Here is a 19,382-nt window from a genome sequence, read left to right on the forward strand (position 1 = left end):
GGGCAATCTGTTCCCTGACAGTGGAGATCTAAATCTCCTCTCTTTCAGCTTAAAACCATTGCCCTTCATCCTATCCCTACACTCCCTGATAAAGAGCCCCTCCCCATCTTTCCTGCAGCCCCCTTTAAGTCCTGGAAGCCTGCTGTAAGGTCTCCATGGAGCCTTCTATTCTCTAGGCTGAACAAGCCCAGCTTTCTCAGCTTGTTCTCATAGGGAAGGTGCTCCAGTTCTCTGATTGTCTTCGTGTCTACTTAGATTGTGCCTCAGTAGCAGTAAGAACTCCCTTGTACCACTTGTCAAAGGGTCTGCCTTTCTTTACCTGTACTTTTGGGGTTGGATCTGGACCTACTCTTACTGTGCTAGCCCTGCTGACATCATGGAGTTGCCTGGTTTCTTTGGCTTAATTTTATAGAGTAAATTATCCTGGGATTCATTGTAAGCTGCCATACATAGAAGAGCAAATGATAAGTTAACGTACAGCTTCAGCGCTCTTCATTCTGTGTGAGAATTTTTCCTTACATGTAAATTGCCCTTGACTACCTTACAGCCTACAAAACGCAGCGTAACTTTTTCAAGCCTATTGTTGTCACGGCCAGCCTATTTTGTTAAGGAAGAAAAAGATGGTGTATTATTGTGTTTTTTCCGCTTATGGTGGCTTAAAGACAAGTTAGTCATTTGATGATAAGATAAGCAATGTTGTCATACATGTGAACCAAACTTTCTCCTGTCCTTAGTGAACCTGAGTGTACTATTTGCTATATGAAAAGTGAAACGTTTTTCAGCAGTGTTTCTCTTGCTGACTTGGCAGTTCCTTGGCATTTCGTACACTTATTTTTCCATTGTCTTGAAATTTCTGACTTTTGCAGCATTGTTGTGTACTCATGTGCACTTCATGGTGTGTGGTAACATATGCAGAAAGAGTACAGAGGAACAGCTAAGGCTTCCTGACTTCCAGGAAAGTACTGCTTTCACAATTTATATTCCTTCTCCTGCACTGCTGTCACCACCAACCTTCCTCTGTTTCACAGAAAGGTGGGAAAGGGAGTTAAATGCTTTAACTCTAAGAGAAAATACGCCTTAGATGTTCATATGATGGTCTGTTCTTCCCACTTTGAACAGTATAAGAGGGAAAGATTTTTCCATTTCAGAGAACAACCCTTCTGAATACTTCTGGGCTTCCAGAAACTGCAAGGGTCAAGTTGATGAGCACGGTAAAATTTAACTGTTATATTGGCTTTGCCAACCTACACAGTTCTAACTAATTAGGAACTTGCTTTACATGCCTAATCAAAGTCTTGTTTGTTTCTGCTAAGCATGTGCCGACAATAGCTTTACAAAACTTGTAAGGCTTGTCAAAGTGTTTTTGTGTATCACCTCCATTATTTCAAGTTTTAGTGGAATAATTGCTCATGTTTTTAGTGATGGAATTTCTAATATTCAGAGTACCAGAAAATGTTACTAAACTTGAAAATAGAGAGAAGACAACCTCCAGTAGCTTATTTATGTAAGTTACGAACTAGAAAAAAAAACAGCTGGTGGAAAATATTACGTAGTTTTAACTGTAGTGGCTGTGGGTAGGGATCTTTTCCATGCATTGTCCAATTAATTTGTTTTAGTGTCATGCATCCTTTCTGACATCCATGCAAAGAGCCCACTAGAATGTAAAGTACCTCTTATCCTTTCAACTAGGGAAGTGCAGTGCTTCCCAACTCGGTGCAAAGGGGTTTTGGTGGGACTTTTCATATTTATTATAATACCCAAAGTTGAACTTACACGTTTACTTCTATGTTTTATGCTATCTAAATTGGGAAGAATAGGAAACAGACCTGAATAGCATCATCCCCGAAACACTACACAAGTCCAGTCTATCTCATGCCTTACACCAGAATTGCAGTTTGTTAGTACTCAGTTCTCTTCGGTAGCCATTCCTGAGAATGAGTGCTTTAAAGAGACCTTTTAGTACTCTCCAGGAAGTAGGTTTTAAATCCTCAGACTGAGGCGAGGCCCCTATTTTTGTATTCTCGTGACTGTTCTAATAGGTCACCTTTTTCACTGCGTTTAGTGAGTACCATTGGTTAGTGCAATTCATTTTAACTTCTCCATTTTAATTAGTTTTGCTTTCACTATTCTCTTTTCAGAGTAAACTTTGTGTTTTTAAATAAGAAGTTTTATTATGAGCGTTATTTCATCCATTTCTGTGTTCTCTCTTTGTGTTAAGGAAAAGTATTTCTCCTAAATATCTTTCCTTACAACTTTCCTCAGCTGTGAAGCTGTGTGGCACCTGCTGAGCAGACTTTCTAGAAAGAAGAGCTTTGGGGTTTTTTTAAAACTGTATGACTTCACAAAACTGGAGGCAGCCAAGGTAGAAGCAAACCACTGATGTAGATGGGAAAGTACTGAATAATGACATAATCGAGTCAGTCCAAAGCTTGCTTTGATGATTTTCTTTCTTGCTGCCAGCAGCATTGTCCTTCGAATTGGATTCTCACTGAGCTGTTCACAGTGCTGCCAATTTTGTTTGTGTTTGGGTTGTGAAACAGATGTTTTGTTAATCACAGATGTGGCCAGTGCAGTTCATTCTCTCTTCTTGTAATTTGTTTGTCCTCCGCTATTTTTGCCAGTGCTGCTCAGTTGTGTTTTGTCTTTCTGTAGGTTTTAGTCTCCATTCAATCTTCGTTAAACAGACAACTAGAAAATAAAGCTCTTTGTTGCTGAAAGCAGATTTATAAGCTGTCCATGTGTCAGCCTGTAGTTTTACACTCACCTTAAACCAGCCTGATCTAGCCCTGTTGCTGAAAGAAGTGGTCGCACAGGCATTCGTGTGGGAGGCTGCCTTGAGCACTGTCGGGCAGTCTGATCCCAACAAAAAGCAAGTCCCTTTCATTCCTTGCCATCGTGTGCCCTCATAGTTGTAGCTGCATTGCTGTATTGCTTCCCTGCAGGAACACTTGTGGTAATGCAAGTTTTGGGAGTGCAGGGCAGATAGAACAGCTGTGTCAAGGCAAGACTTCTCCTTCGGGGCTAGTTCTGTCTTACACCAGCTTAAGTTGTAGGTGGGTTTATTACAGCCTGAAATGGAGTTGTTAAAGCCCGGGTGCCAGTGTTAATATATACCACAACAGCTCTGCAGTCACAGAAGTCTCCATCTTTGATAGAAGTGTTAAAATATTTAACTTTTTCAGAAATATGGAATATCTACATATGTCTGCACTGGTTTGGGTCCCAAATGTCTCTCCTAACAGTTCCTCTGGCAACAACCTGATTGCATCCTGTTGTACAAGTTACTTTTTAGTCGGAGCATAGACAGTATGCTTCATGTTGATTCTTTATCTGTGTGAAGAATTAAATCACAGTAATTCCAGAAAACAAGCGTAGGTCTGGAGACTGTGTTTTGAACACGTGTGTGTGAATTGTATGTCTCAGGATGTCACTTCCAACCAGTGTCAGGGTGTGACTGAAACAAGAGGGCTGCAGAGCAAAAATTATAAGTCTTCAATCTTTTAGGGAACAAACTAATCTTACTGTGTCCAAGCCTGACGATATTCAAGAAGCATTTGGACAACACCTTCAGACACATGGTGTGAATGTTGGAGTTGTCCTGTCCAGGGACAGGAGTTAGTTGTGATGATTCTTGCGGGTCCATTCCAACTGAGGACTTTATGTATTTATATATTTTTATATATATATACACTTGGAAAGTATGTTTGGTTTGCAGTGCAGATTTGTGTGTGGGGAATTAGGTTGATGATTTTGTACGTAGTCTAGAAAAAAAACAAACCTGTACCTCCCTTCTGGGCAGGCAAGGAGCTGCCTTGGCAGGCGGTGTTAGATACCATGGGTGGCTCAGCGCACACTGCTAATGTCGCAGACTGGACCGTTAGAACTTTTTGTCTTAGTGGAGATTTTCTTGAGTTCTTAGTTCGATCCTGATATTTATATTAGAGCTTATTAACGTGAGAAAATAATGGAATTGTAATTTAGTAGTAGGAAGTGTGTGGATGTGCTAATTTAGATTTTTTTTAAATAAGCCAATTTTAGAATTCCCAAGAGGGGAGGTTTTACTGGCTTAGCTAGATCAATCTAAAAAGTGTTTGAAGTTAAACTTGTCATGTAGATGAATAAGGCTTTAGAACGTAATTATTCCTGGGGCCTCGTTATGTACCTTCTGAAACTTGTTTAGCAAGCACTTGCTGCTAAAGACAGGCATCTGTTCATACTGAGGGTAAATTCCTATCTAAATGTTGCTGTCTTCTTGGCTTCGCTTCCTTTGATAGTGAAGTTACTTCATTGTCCTTTCCTACAACTTGTGGTTCGCAGTGAATGCTCCCTTTCTACTGTTTTTTAATCAGTCCCTCTGTTGGTTGTGGTTTCTTGCCTCATCCTACTCCTCCATCGTTCCCGAAATCTTTATTTGCTCCCATGTGGAGGACAAGTCTGATGGAAGAACAGGGGTTTTCCTGTTGGTCTTTTTAAACTCCTAGTGGAATGACAATTTTTTCAGACAGTAGTTCTAGCCAACTTCAGCTCTTTCGACAAGTATTTCTGTTGAGAAGGTTAACGAGACACATTGGTTTAAAAACTTACCCACACCACCAACCTCCAAACCACTAGCAAAACACAAATAAAATAGAGAAGAAACCCCAGGTTCAGGTAGGAATGACAATACAGAGGAATGAACATCTCGGTGAACCAGTACGTTTTCTTTGGGAAGCGCATCAGTGTTTATAGAGGGAATGCTTAGGAATAATTCCTGTGGATTCTGAATATTTGCATAAGGGTGTGTTTAAAAAGTGAGAGTTTCATTCAGGACGAGGAAACTCCCCACTTGGGCAAGGAAGTTGAGCTTTATTGTTCATGTCTTGTTAAGTAATTAAGATACAGTAGTGGTATTATTTTTTTTCCTAGTTATTTGTGACTTGCAAATCCCCTTTTAATGTAAAATTTCAATGGAGGTAGAGGCTTCTCGGTAGGAAACCTGTATGTGCCTTTTTCCTAAATTATTTACCTTTCACAGAGTCCTTAGAATAATACACAGACCAGAGATGGAACGTCATGGGGCTAGGTACCATATGGAGTTAAGGTTTGATAGTGATACTGCAGGAGAAGATTATTTCCAGACAATAAATCTGTGGGGATTTGGATTTCCTTAAAGTAAGATGCCATTATTTGCAGTCTCCTCCCATGTTGGTGTCGTCACGGCTGAAGTGGCATGGTGCCTCACTGAGTTTTGGGTTATGTCAACTAATATGAGAATTTAAGTTGCTTACAAGAAGCAGGTGGAGGGAAAAAACCCAAGATGTACGTAATAGGAAAAAAAGATTCTCATGGGGGAGTTCTGCTGAAAGCCCACACTCTCATCATATCTCATTTATTCCATTATTGTGAACCTACATTTCGCTCCTCTTCTCGGTGATGCTGAAAACCACAATCCTATCTCTTGAAACCGCGTTAGATAGTATTGGATCTCTTGCTGTCAAAGATGCTCTTGCAGCTGCTTTCTCTATCTGAAATGTTAAAATAAAGCATAACCTCAGCTCTTAACTGTGAGTTTTCTGTTTTGAAACTAAGCCACAAGACTGCTTGTGTTCTAATAGATTAATCCAGTGTGGGTATGGGGAAAGATTTCATTTTCAAGGAAAGCATGACTGCTTCCGAGTTATAGCTTAACAGTGGAGTTTTGTAAGTTAAAAACTATTTTAGGCATGAAGACAACTTGCAATTTTTATTTTCAGATGTTACACAAAAATACTGCCTGTCAAAGTCTGGGGCAGAATATGAATGTGCTTGCAAAGGTACACTGCAAAATAGAGTCATCATAGCTTATTTCTTTAACAAGCCAAGGACAAATAATTTCTGTGTTTCATTAAATTGTATACAGTGTGAATACCACAAAGAATGTGGGTTTGGGGCCTCTGTGGCACCAGTTTCCAGCTGGTGAGGCACAGCACACTGGAAAGTCATGCCAGCGGCAAGAGAGCAAAGCCCAAGTCATTAGAGCTCATTAAGCTTAGTGGAGCTTGTGTGCGTATGGGCACTGATGGGTCTAATAACTTAGAGAGCTGGAGGAGAGGCATGGGCTATAAAGACAAGGGATCTAGAAGAAGAAAGGGAAGGGAATGGTAGAAAGGCAGAAAACAATGTTGTGCTGAGAACAACGACTGTGGTTTAGATGACTTGATCTACCCAATGTCATCTTGTGAGCTGTGATATAGAGACCAGTTCTTACTATTTCTAGGGGGAAAAAGGTCTATGAAGCACTGAGATCTGGAGTTACAGAGGTAACGGAGTGTCACAGTGAGGGCTGCTATACTGATGATGTTATTTGATGACGGTTTGTGTGTGCACAGGTGTTGAAGTACTTAATGCCCGGGGGTTTGGGGCCAAGCACCCCTTGCTGAGCTCAGTTCTGCGCCAGGTGGCAACTGGAATGACTCTCCGCTCTCCTCAGGACTGAATACAAATGCTTGGTCATCTGATATTCACACCAAGTAGTTTGATGGAAACTTCTTCCTGTGCATTGAAGTAAATATTAATGTAAGATTCAATCCAGATGGATAAAGAAGTTGCACTTTGCCAGCCTATCTGTGACTGAGAAGGAGAGTGGGTTATGTTGTTTCATACAGTCAGGTAATACAAAAGGAACGGGGGCCACATCTCTTTTCTAACCTAAATCTCATATTTGAGCCAACAGGGGGTAACGGAATGGTAATGTGGGATGAAGAATACAATTTTTCTGGTCTGGCTTTCTACAGGGAAGAAGCAACATGAAGGGACGAAGAGATGTTAGTGTGTGTTTTAATTCCCCATGTAGAAGGTGTGTGTATTCACTACAGAGGCCTTTTGGAGTGGCAAAGAACAGGGACTGTATTGACTGGCATTGTTTATGAATATAGAAAGTACTATTACACTCTTTATTTTACTTTGTTAGGGAAGGCATCTGGGCTTAGTTAGCATCATTTCCTAAGGTATGGCGAAGTGAATGATTATGGTCAAGTGTGGCAAGTAGCACTAAGAATGTTCTCCATTTCCCCCTTAATCAAGTAGAGATTTGCCTGAAGGTGCTGTTATTTTATAGTTCAAATTCACATTTAACTTTGAACTGAGTTGTTGACTTGTGGGTAAGCTGTGAGCATCCCCTCCATTGTTTGGAAGAGGCTCACTATTTGGATGACTTCGTTCAACATTGCAGTTTGTAATTAAAAGCGTTTCTCTGCATCTCTTAAGAAGGATTTCAGTAGTACTTTGTACAGTTCTGCGTACAGGGATTGGTTAAGCAACCTGGGTTATAAACTGTAAGAATCGAGGGTTTACACTCTGCATGTTCTGATGGGTCTCTCCTGCCACTTGCCCCACTTTCAGTTGCCCAGTAGAGTGGTGAGAACAAGCTTGTGAGCACTGGAAAACTGGGAGGATGGTTTTGAAGGTCAAGGCTGCAAGGAGAATGTGGGCAAAAGAAAGTACTAACACTCAGTGTCTTCTGCTAGCTGACATTGTCCAGAAGAATCTCATGGGCTAGAAAGAACAATTCTTAGTTTTTCTCTTGCTGCTTTCTGATGGAGTGTCGAGCTCGTCCTCTTTGGTTGTCTAGCACTTTGTTCTTGTAGTCTTTCATATAATGTTATTTGAAACATGGTCATAACTTCCAAAGCAAGCTGGACTGATTCTCCTTTTCATCTCTGATCGCCAGACCTGCTCACATCATCGGAGTATGAGAGTCACTGGTCCCTGTGGATCGTGGCACTATGAAGAGATCATATCTCTACCTCAAAAAGTAATAAGGATAACCAAGGGAGCTATGGATCTATATCTGATTATTGATTCCAGACAAAATAGTCTTGGAATGATTTGGTTTGGAAGGGACCATTAAAGTTCATCTCGTCCAACCTCCCTGCCGTGGACAAGGACATCTTCCACTAGATAGAAGGGTTGACTTGCGAGTTAACATTGCTCGAGTTGTTTTGTAGTAAGTGACAATTAGTCAGTAAAAATCATGTCTAGATTAGGTCTACTGCCCATAATGGGATTACAAGTTTGAAGACAATGCTGTTTATTTAACACTGACTCCTTGTTAAGTTATTTAATGTCATACTTCAAATGCATCATTTCCAAGTGTAAATGAAGACATATGGTGGCCTAGGATGAACAGAAGAAAAGTACTGGAACAGACGGAATGCAGTGGGGAATGGAGATACCCCATTGCCAAATGATCTAACTCTGGATAGCATTTTAGGAGCCATTCCAGGAAAATGATGATTTATCAGCTGGAGGGTGATACACGGCAAGGAGGCTTGTGACAGATACAAGATGAGCATTACCAGATATGCGTTCAGAGGGGGAAGGCACTCTAGTGCATGAACATAGTAAAAACCCAGCCTTTAGACATGGGAGAGGTAAACAAGGAGTATGTGAGCTTGAGCTTTAGAAGAGGAAATTGAGATCTGCAGATTTAGGGATCCCAAGGGATGGATACAAGTGTCAACTTAAATCCACATTTTGGAGTGTGGGTAGGTGTATACAACTAGAGCTGCAACCTGCTTCAAAGAAGAAATGTGGCTCTAGACAACAATAAAGCTTTGTTAACAGCCCTACATCTTTACTTGGCTACGAAGTAGAAGAAGAAGTAACTTCAGAAGTTGAATTTGATGTGTCTAATGATCACTTTGTGTGCTGTACAATGTAATGGATCTTACTTGATTTCTAGGGCAATAAGTCTTTTACACTGAACTCGTAGATTCCTCTTAGTGGATATAAATAAGGTTTACAGGCGTGCTTCCTTCCTGCCTCCCTTTTTTTTTTCTGAATACTTGTACAAAGTACTTTATTTTCCTAGAAGATGCATTAATAGCACTTCATGAAATCTGGCAATCTCATCTTAATAAAGAATCCTCAGTAGTTAGTATTTAAGATAGTACTATAACAGATATTGGATTTAAATGAGGTTCTGAGTACATCTTCTCTTCTGCATCCTTCCAGCACTTATGGTTTGTTGAATTCTTGGAGGCAATAGATAAGTCCATTTCCTTTGTTGTGCATCATCTGATCCAGCAGTGCTATAGCTTGACTGAAGAACTTTTAGTTTCCATACTCTAAAATGTGCTTAAGGAGCAGGAGACACAGACATACAGGTTTCGTATAGATTCCTCTACCCCCGTAATATCAAAGGACTGTGAGCTGCAGGTTTGAGTTTTCCTTATCTCAAAGAAAATACTGCTAGCCCCTTTCTTATCTTTCTCTAGCGGCTCTTAACAGAAAGCCAGTGCAAAAGTTCAACTTCTGTATAACCCAGACTGTAAGAAAACTTGAAGACAGCCAAGAGCGTTTTTTCAGTTGGATCCTAAAAGAAAAGTCTGACCTCCCTGTATTCCTTTTCTTGCTCTGACTATATATATATATATGTATATATAAACAAAATACATAAAAGCTTTGTGCAAAGTCTGTCAAGGATTCATATTGGATGCTTTCCACATCTGAATTCTGTGTATTAGTGGTATCTGTAAACTATTTGTGGAAATCATGTTTCATCCTCCATAGGGTGTCTCCTCTCCCAGTCTCCTGTTCTCTCATTTCGAGCTGCACTCCCAAAAGGGTAACGTGACCCATTTCATAGAACAGAATCATAGAATCATTAAGGTTGGGAAAGACCAAAAGATCATAAAGTCCACCCGTCAGCCCAGCACCGCTGTGCCTACTAAACCATGTCCCAAGAGTGCCATGTCTACATGTTTTTTAACACCTCCAGGGATGATGACTCCACTGCTTCCCTGAGCAGCCTGTTCCAGTGCTTCACCACTGTTTCAGTATAGAAATGTTTCTTAATATCCAATCTAAAGCACACACACCCCCCACACCCCCTCCCCAGCCTGGGTTTGTAAGCCCAGTGACAGGCTGGCAAGGTGGTTGGGGGGAAGGAGCGTGTGGTATACCAGAAGAGGCTGAAAGAGTCAGGTTTGTTCAACCTTAAGAAGAGAAGGCTCAAGGGTAATCTTCTGGCTATCGACAACTACCTAAGGGGAAGCTATGGAGAAGACAGAGACAGACTTGTGGCTGATACACTGGAACATGGCAGGAGGTGATGGACATCAGCTGGAACACAAGAAACTCCAGCTGAGTATGACGCAAGTTTATTTTACCACAGGGGTGGTCAAACACTGGAAGATGTTGGAAGAGATGTTGTGGAAACAACATCTTTGAAGATATTCAGAACTTGACTGGACAAGTCAACCTGATCCCTTCCAGCTTACATGATCTATGTTCATGCTGCTGGGCATCTCTACAGCAGCTGCTGCAGAGCCTCAAGCAGATATATCTGCTCCTTTGCCAGTCTTGGTTCTTTTTAACCAGCTTGCTATGAACATGTTTGTCATTATTTTTGTTTCCTGCAGTTCTGGAGGCATAAAGGCTGATCACTAGATGAGGAAAAATTTTTAACCTCCCTTTTTTTCCATGAAGCACTGCCTCCTCTCTGTATTTGTGTGATGGAGTCGGTAACTGACCTGGAGGAGGCAAAGAATACACACAGTGGTTGTATAGTCCGTGCTGTCTGCAAGGCGGGGTGGGCAAGCAAGGTGGATGAAATCAAGTGCTGCAGGAGAATTGGATTATAATTCTGTATGCTAGCAGGGAATTTGCCTTTCTTTTATTAAATGCTTGGATATCAAGTAGTCGGTGTATCTAACATACTTTCAAAAGTGATCTGTTATTGCACAGCAATATCTGAAAACACCAGTAGTGATGATCTGGAAGAGCTGCCCTGTTGTCTGATATTAGAAACCTTAACTGAAAGTGAAACTTCCAAATAAGGCTTCCTTCCTCCAACCAAGTTTCATTTAGAGTCTATATTTTTAGAAAAAAGGTTTCAGAGGGACATCCTATCAACAAACATAGGTTGCATTTACCCATTGCTAAAACATACCTCCCGTTGTGAAAACATGACCTGATTATTAAAGATGCGTTAGGACTTGCCATGCAAGGAAACTTATTGATATAATTACACTAGCATAATCGTGCTCAGATTTTTTCCTGTGTTGACAAGCCCTTAGATGCAACCAATTTGGCCCGTTCTTATTTAGTAACTTGTTAGGCGTCTGACTGCACATTGAAATTGCATAATTCTTTGTTACAGAAAACTTCAATGTGCAAGTTTACTGCTGACTGGCAGAGCTCCCAGGGTGCTGAGCAGACCAGAAGTTAAGCTTTAAAAAGCTATGAAGAATGAAGGATAAGAAATGAAAGCTTTAAGTCTGGGAAGTAGTTATAAACAGAATGGTCCTGAAAAATCGTCATTACACAGTTGCATGGATTTCAGAGCAGATGAGCCCAGCCAGGCTCATTCAAAAGCATGGCTCATTCATGCCTTTTTATATACAGGGAGTGTCTTAGCCAACTGGCTCTTGAGTCATTCTCTTATCTCTAGTTTTGATCCACAATAACGTGCTGGAGTAGGAGCGCGCACACAGACAGCCTTGCGTTTGCGGTTGTTTTCAATTTGCGAAACATGGTGTTTGTACTACGGCAGCATTTCAGTCTTTGCAGAGCTCCTTTAGCACCACCTTTCCCCCACCACTCTGTTCTGACAGAGTAATTTTGCTTGACTATTGATTTTATTTCAGAAAACTGCCATGAGACTGTTATTTTTCCAATATCTGTCTTCTACCAGATTTCTTTTTATTTTAGAAATTGCAGTTCTTAAGACTGATAACTATGGACATTTGGTCTATGTAAGTTGGATGAGTTTTACTGGGAAGTATAATTCTGTTCCCAGCACCGCTCACTCCCCTTCTTCTCTTTCTCATGGCCAGCAGGTCAAGGGAGATGATTCTCCCCCTCTACTCCATTCTTGTGAGACCCTACCCAGAGTATTGTGTCCAGTTCTGGAATCCCCAGTGCAAGAAGGATATCGAACTATTGGAACAGGTCCAGCGGAGGGCCACAAAGGTGACCAGAGAGCTGGAGCACCTCTGCTATGAGGACAGGCTGAGAGAGTTGGGGTTGTTCAGCCTGGAGAAGGTGCGGGGAGACCTTCTAGCAGCCTAGTACCTCAAGGGGAGCTACAGGAAAGCTGGCGGGGGGGATCTTTTTCAAGGATGTGTAGTGATAGGACAAAGGGAAATGGCTTTAAATTGGAAGGGGGAAGATTTAGATTACACATTTGGAAGAAATTCTTTATGATGAGGTGGTGGGATGTTGGTACAGGTTGCCTGGGGAAGTTGTGGATGCCCCCTCCCTGGAAGCGTTCAAGGCGAGATTGGATGGGCCTTGTCTAGTAGGAGGTGTCCCTGTCCATGGGGATGGAAACTGGATGGTCTTTTAAGATCCTTTCCAACCCAAACCATTCTATGATTCTATGAAGTCAGATTTTCATGATAAAAATAAGCCTGTACAGCCTCCATCAACATTTAAAAGTGAGAGAGTGATGAGAGTTATGCAGGAGTACTTGAACAAGGAATTGGGGCAGTTGAATCACTTTAACTGTACCAACTGTGTTTTACAATGGAAACTCAGGATTTTTGTTTTGGTAGAAAAGAATAATAAAGCTCTATCCTTCCATATCAGCACTAAGTTCATCACTTTGTAACTGTGTACACTTCACAGCCGGTTGCTGTAATACATTTTAAACAAGATAGTTTGATTTTTCCATTCTTAACTTGAGGCAGCAGTCCGAAAAGTGAATTCAGATCAATAATTGTAATACGTATGGTTTTTTTTCCCTTGTACCTCAATTCACATCACTCAGCCTTATAGCTAATGCATACAGATCTGTTTTATGCAGCAAAAATATAGGTTGAGTGCTTATCGGGTCAATGCGGCTGTTTAATAAACAGTACTTATCTCCTTGAAGCAACACCCTGCCCTAAATAAGTTTGCTGAGGGAGTTGAGAAGAAATAGCTTTCATTTTATTTTTTTTAAATTGGATTGTAAAAAAAAAAATAAATCGTTGACAAATATATTTAAAATGAAAATATAGGTGGGTGGTAGTGGTGCTATCTGAACAGCATGGTGATTGGGTTTTGTTTTTCTGCCAGATGTGCAAGTTGTAAAAGTGCCATCACATCTTTCCCCAGAGTCTGTGTTCATATTGTTCTCCAAACTGAATATGATAGAATTGTCTGGTTGGAAAAGACCTTTGAGGTCATAAAGTCCAACTGTACTTGTCCTCTACTAAACCATATCCCTTGGCACCTCATCTTCCCATCTTTTAAATACCTCCTGGGATGGTGACTCCACTACACCCCTGGGCAGCCTCTTCCAGTGCCTGACAAACCTTTTGGTGAAGAAATTTTTCCTGATGTGCGCTCACTTTTATTTACTGTCTGTAAATACTCCAGTATTTACAGAACTCCAGTGGGGGAAAGTAATGACGATGTTGAGCAACATGGAATTGTGCTGATCCGTGAACTCTTATCAATACAGCTTCATTACACCCCTGTGAGAAATAGTGAATGATCCTATTTTAATACAGTAGGAGGAGGATTTATTACTTCATTATGAAATTACTTAATTTTGCAGCATAAATAGCTTGTGTATGGTGAGATCTCCCCTCCATGATGCTCATCTTTGTACTTTCAAATCTTTTAAGCTATTTTATTTAGTCAGGATGTACCAAATCTGTCACATAAAAACAAAGGCCTGGGGAATTAGGATGCAGTAGTAGATAGAGAGATGTTAGAAAGCATAAAAGTAGACAGGAAACAGTGCGGAAATGCTAAATATTGGTGAGGTAGTAGTTGACCATGTAATAGTGGTAAGGCAGTACATAGAACAGAGTGTGCGTAGTGAGAAATGGAAATGCTGAAACCCAAATGCCAGGAGCCTGGACAGAATCGAGAAACATTTTTGTGTGGCTGTTGCTGTCAGAATACTGGAACAACGCAAAAAAAAGACATAGAGTAACGTTAATGACTAGGACGTGCTTTGCAAATGGGAACGTTCCGTTACAAAAGGTGGAAACAAAAATAAGTGCTTTAATACAGCTGTAAGGCATTAAGCAGCAGAATGGCTGAAGTCAGAAGTGAGAGCCAGATTTCATTGGGAAAAGATGAGAGGCAAGATTCTGATGGAGTAGTGATGGATGCTCACTGCAGTTCTTCCTGATCTGATCTGATCTGGAGGTGGAAAAGAGCTTTGCCTTATTGCAAGTAAAAATATTTGTGAGGCTCTTTTTTGTGTGAATTTCCGTTTGTAGTCCTAATGCCATAAATAACTTTTTTAATTGTTGTATCTACAACAGAGAGTTCTTTCCAATTAATGGACAAGAAACTTGGTGAATTTGTCCCACTGAGCAAGGGGAAAGGCACAGGAAGGACATGGATCTGTTAGAGCAACTCCAGAGGATGCCACAAAGATGATGACGGGGCTGGAGCACCTCCCGTATGCAGACTGGCTGAGAGAGTTGTTATAGTTCCATCTGGAGAAGAAAAGGCTCCAGGAAGACCTTCTAGAAGCTTTCCAGTACTTAAAGGGGGCTACAGGAAAGCTGGGGAGGGGCTTTTTATCAGGGAGTGCAGGTGTAGGATAACGGGGAATGGTTTTAAGAAAGAGGGGAGATTTAGATTGGAGATTAGGAAGAAATTTTTTCCTGTGAGGGTGGTGAGGCACTAGAAGAGATTGCCCATCGAAGTCGTGGCTGTCCCGTCCCTAAAGGTGCTCCAGGCCAGGTTGGATGAGGCTATGAATAACCCGAGGTGTCCCTGCCCATGGCAGGGGATTGGAACTGGATGATCTGTAAGGTCCCTTCCAACCCAAACCATTCTATGATTCTGTGGTGGCTATGGGAGCCACCTGAGTGAGTTCATCACCTTCAGAAACATACTTGAAGTAAGCAAAGTTCTTGTAAGTGTTGGGGAAAGATGACAAATCCATGTAGTGGAAGTCAAGATATTCAGGAATTAAAACAAAATTGTCAAAGATTGAGTGGACTTAAGAGTCAGCAAAGTGTTTCAGCTTTGCCTTAAGGGATGTAAATAGGAAAGGTCACATGCAGAGGCAGATGGGCTGCTTACAGTGAGGACTGCGTGACAGACAAGAGCCTATAACTGTTGTGTGAAAACTGAGAAGATACTTCATTTCCCAGTAGAGGTGTTGCCATTGCAAAGGCGAGATGGATAAATAATAACAATAATCATAGAATCATTAAGGTTGGAAAAGACTTCTAAGATTATGAAGTCCAACCATCAGCCCAGCACCGTCATGCCTGCTAAGCCGTGCCCCGAAGTGCTATGTCCACACACTTTTTGAACACCTCCAGGGATGGAGCCTCTGCCACTTCCCTGGGCAGCCTGAGCTGCTTCACTGCTCTTTCAGTAAAGAAGTTTTTCCCAATATCCAATCTAAACCTACCTGATACAGCTAGAGGCCATTTCCTCTTACCTTGTCACTTGTGACTTGAGAGACCAGCATCAACCTTACTACAACCTCCTTTGAGGTAGCTGTAGAGAGTGATAGGGTCTCCTCTCAGCCTTCTCTTCTCCAGACTAAACACTCCAAGTTCGCTCAGCTGCTCCTCATAAGGCTGGTGCTCCAGACTCTTCACCTGCTTCATTGTCCTTCTCTGGATGCACTCCAGCCCCCCAGTTTGTACTCAATAATATTTAAATCAGAATGGCTATATTTTCCATTGAGAACAAAACTGAAGGAGTTGGTGTACTTAAATTAGAGGGACAGAACAATCTTAGCACAGAAACTGGTAGTTCTGCGTCAGGGAAATGCAAGTCTTTTGCAACAAGCATCTTTACAATGTTGATCAGGTTGGTGTTGGAGCATCACAGATTTTAATGGCCGCGTTTACAAAGGGTAGGAAATATGCAAACTGAACTTCTGTAACATGACATCAAAAGGTGTGTGCTAGAAACAAGCTTACCAAAAGTGTTTTTAAAATAAATAAATAAAATTACTATCAACCTCCCCTGTCATATTCCCAATGTCAAACCAAACAGTCTGGATTCTAATGAAATATCTGGTATGGGGGGAAGTCAGTGCTGAAAGTCAGTAGTAGAATGATGAAAATAAGTATGGAGATGCTGATGAGTGGGAAACTGGCCACGAGGAGTGTTGAGGAGTAAAGTGGGGAAGTCATGCTACCAAAGTTAGGAATGGTCTTGTTCATTAATGACCTTATCCATAAATATTAGGAATAAGTGTATGATAATTCATTGTGAGGCATCGGAGGCATTGTTAGAAAAGGTGGATTTGTGCCTCAGACAGATTGATATGGATTAAATATATAGAATCATGCAATCACAGGATGGTTTGGCTTCAAGGGACCTTAAAGATCATGCAGTTCCAACCCTTCTGCCATGGGCAGGGACACCTCCCACTGGACTAGGCTGCTCAAGGCCCCATCTAGCCTGATCTTGAACACCTCCAGGGATGGGGCTTCTGTAACATCTCTGGGTAACCTCTTCCAGTGCCTTATTACCCTCATCGTGAAGAATTTCTTCCTAGTGTCTAATCTAAATCTTCTCCCTTCCAATTTAAAGCCATTCCACCTTGTCCTGTCACCACATGTGCTATTCAAGATCATATAGCTGGGAGTTACTGGTGAAGTGGGAGGTGGTCAAACAACTGAGACAAGCATGCATGTACTGACTGGTCACTATTTTAAGACAGTAGTACAAGAGGCAAATGTGGATTTGGGCTTGTTAACCTAATGTTTCTAATGGAGAGATGAAAGCCTCAGTGGAGGCTGTAAACTAACATTAAAGCCTCAGTGGAGGCTGGACCCAGCTGTAGACTAATACTTGGTCTTGTTCAGGAAAGGGGAGGTGAAAATACATTAGCTTGAAAAATGACTGGGAAGATGAGAATGAAACCCATTTTATGAGAAGAGACTAATAGTAGTAGTATCACCTAGAATTAAGAGTTCAATGGGAATTTGGTTTAAATCTAAAAATGAAAAAATGAGTACTTACTCTGGAGATCAGTGAGCATAACCTGACAGTGTATGAATGAAAGTGTAAGGCTGTTTCTGAGCATTAGAACATCACAGTTCCTGAACAGCTTTCCACTAGGGAAAGTGAGAGTGGAAAAGTGGAGACTGATTGGTTAATGAAGGGATGCGTATTGTTTCTGCTACTAGTTGAGGACTGGATTTTATAATCCCAGGAAACCACACCTGGATTCTTACATGAGAATCCCGTCTGGGTTTTTTCACATGTGAAGATTTTGCTGCCAGTTATTGCTCTAGACTACAGAAAACCCGAGTGCTGATTCTGGAGGAGTTTTGAATACCCAAGTTGGTACCTTACACACCTCTCCGTGGATTTTTAATGAAATGTCCTAGATTGAAACAACTGCAATCAGCTTTTATGGTTCTGCTTCACATCGCAGCAGTAGATTATTCACTCTGTTTGCCTTCTGTTTAAATAAAGCTGTGGGATATAGGTTAATTCTAATGTGTTTGCCAGAGAGCTGCAATGTGGAGGAGCAGCTCTTGTGCCATATTCCCCTCCTCAGCAAGCTCTGCAGTGTGGTCATTAGAGCAACATGGATGTAGCTGAAATGTATGCATTGTAATTGCTTGTGATGCATGCAACTCAGTCAAGTGTGATCACAAAGGTGGTTTAAGTGGTAGAAGCTTCATTTTATAGGCGTTTGCTTCAGTAAACATTTGTTGGGCAGTTTGCTTCAGTGTCTGTTGTGAAATGTTGAAGATGATCAGCGGGCTGGAACACCTGACTTATAAGGACAGACTGGTAGAATTGGGGTTGTTCAGCCTGGGGAAGAGAAAGCTCCAGGGATACCTTAGAGCAGCTTCCAGTGCCTGAAGGAGGCTACAGGAAAGCTTGGGAGAGACTTTTTCCAAGGGCACGTAGTGATGGGATGAGGGGGAATGGCTTTAAGTTGGAAGGGGGAAGATTTAGGCTAGACGTTCGGAAGAAATTCTTCACTATGAGGGTGATGAGGCACTGGCATAGATTTCCCAGGGAAGTTGTGGATGCCCTATCTGTGGAGGCCAGGTTGGATGTGGCCTTGAGCAGCCTGATCTAGCAGGAGGTGTCCCTGCACTTGGCAGGGGGGGATGACCTTTAAAGTCCCTTCCACCCCAAACCATTCTATGATTCTTCGATTCCCTCCAATGAAGATCTGGTTCTCACTTTCCCACAATACTCATTTGGCCTCTCCAGTTCCTGCCAAGCTGACTTGTAGTATAGGAAAATGCAACTGATTTTAAGGCTTTCTTTAGTAATTGGACTAGGAAATGCAGCAAATGGTGAACTAGCATGGGAAGAATAACAGACTCATAGAATGGTTTGGGTTGGAAAAGGCCTTTTAAGATCGTCGAGTCCAACCATTGATCCAGCCCTGCCAAGTCTGCCACCAGACCGTGTCCCCTAGTACGACATCTACTCATCTTTTAAACACCTGCAGGGATGGCGACTCAACCACCTCCCTGGACAGCCAGTTCCAGTGCTTGACAACCCTTTCAGTAAAGAAATTCCTCTTAATATCTAACCTAAATCTCTTCTGGCGCACCTTGAGGCCATTTCCTCTCATCCTGTTACTGGCTACCAGAGAGAAAAGTCCAACCTCCACCTCACTACAACTGCCTTTTAGGTAGCTGTAGAGAAAGATAAGGTCTCCCCTCAGTCGTCTTTTCTCCAGACTAGACAACCCAAGCTCCCTCAGCCACTCCTCATAAATAAGGCTTGTGCTCTAAACACTAAGAGAAAAGAAAATATGAATTAATGGACTCCTCATAGCAGGTTTTTTTCAAATTTTAGATGGCTTATAAAAAGTTACCAATTTAAATGTTTCTTGCTTCATTAGTCAAACAGCCTGGTAATCTGTTTAACTGTCGGTTTGATACAGCTGATGGCTAATTTGTGCTTTCTTTTTTTTTTTTTTTAGTGCTTGCACCTCCTCCACCATTGCCACCACCAGTACAGGGATATGCCTTTAAACCCCCTCCTCGGCCGGATTTTGGCACTTCTGGGAGAACAATCAAACTGCAGGCCAACTTCTTTGAAATGGACATTCCTAAAATTGATATCTACCATTATGAATTGGATATAAAGCCAGAAAAATGCCCTAGAAGAGTTAACAGGTAATATTGTGCTTTGCTTTTCCTTAGTTTATTTACACTCTTGTTTTTCTTTGAAAATGCTGGAGCCTTGTGCCAGACTTCATTGAGAGCTTGGACACATCTTTAGTCATTGTACTGATAGCTTCCAACTTTGCTTATCCAATTTTTCTCCAAGCTTTTCTGTACCAATCCAAGATTTTGTTGCTAATCACCCCTTATTTTGATTGAACCTGTCAGCATCTTAAGATGATGCTGATCAAAGTCACTGGTGGAGCTAGGTCAGTGTAAACCAACCTGATAAATATGGTTATTTGTATTGCTTGTTTAAATATTGGAGTGCAGTTGGCTGACACGTCCTTC

At 41.5% G+C, this 19,382-nt stretch overlaps 1 protein-coding gene across 3 annotated transcripts in view; it reads left to right on the forward strand.

Annotated features, from left to right (window-relative positions):
- The window catches only part of AGO2 (argonaute RISC catalytic component 2), a 72,481-nt gene that overhangs the window by 5,897 nt on the left and 47,202 nt on the right, over positions 1–19,382 (forward strand). For 2 of the 3 annotated variants that reach the window (XM_054057954.1, XM_054057955.1), the window contains exon 2: positions 18,848–19,043. In XM_054057954.1, coding sequence (XP_053913929.1) covers positions 18,848–19,043 — 196 coding nt within the window. Of the gene's footprint in view, positions 1–18,847; positions 19,044–19,382 lie in introns of those variants that run through there. The other variant, XM_054057956.1, reaches the window with a different exon arrangement.

Source organism: Cuculus canorus, chromosome 2 (assembly GCF_017976375.1).
Source record: "Cuculus canorus isolate bCucCan1 chromosome 2, bCucCan1.pri, whole genome shotgun sequence".
NCBI lineage: Eukaryota > Metazoa > Chordata > Aves > Cuculiformes > Cuculidae > Cuculus > Cuculus canorus.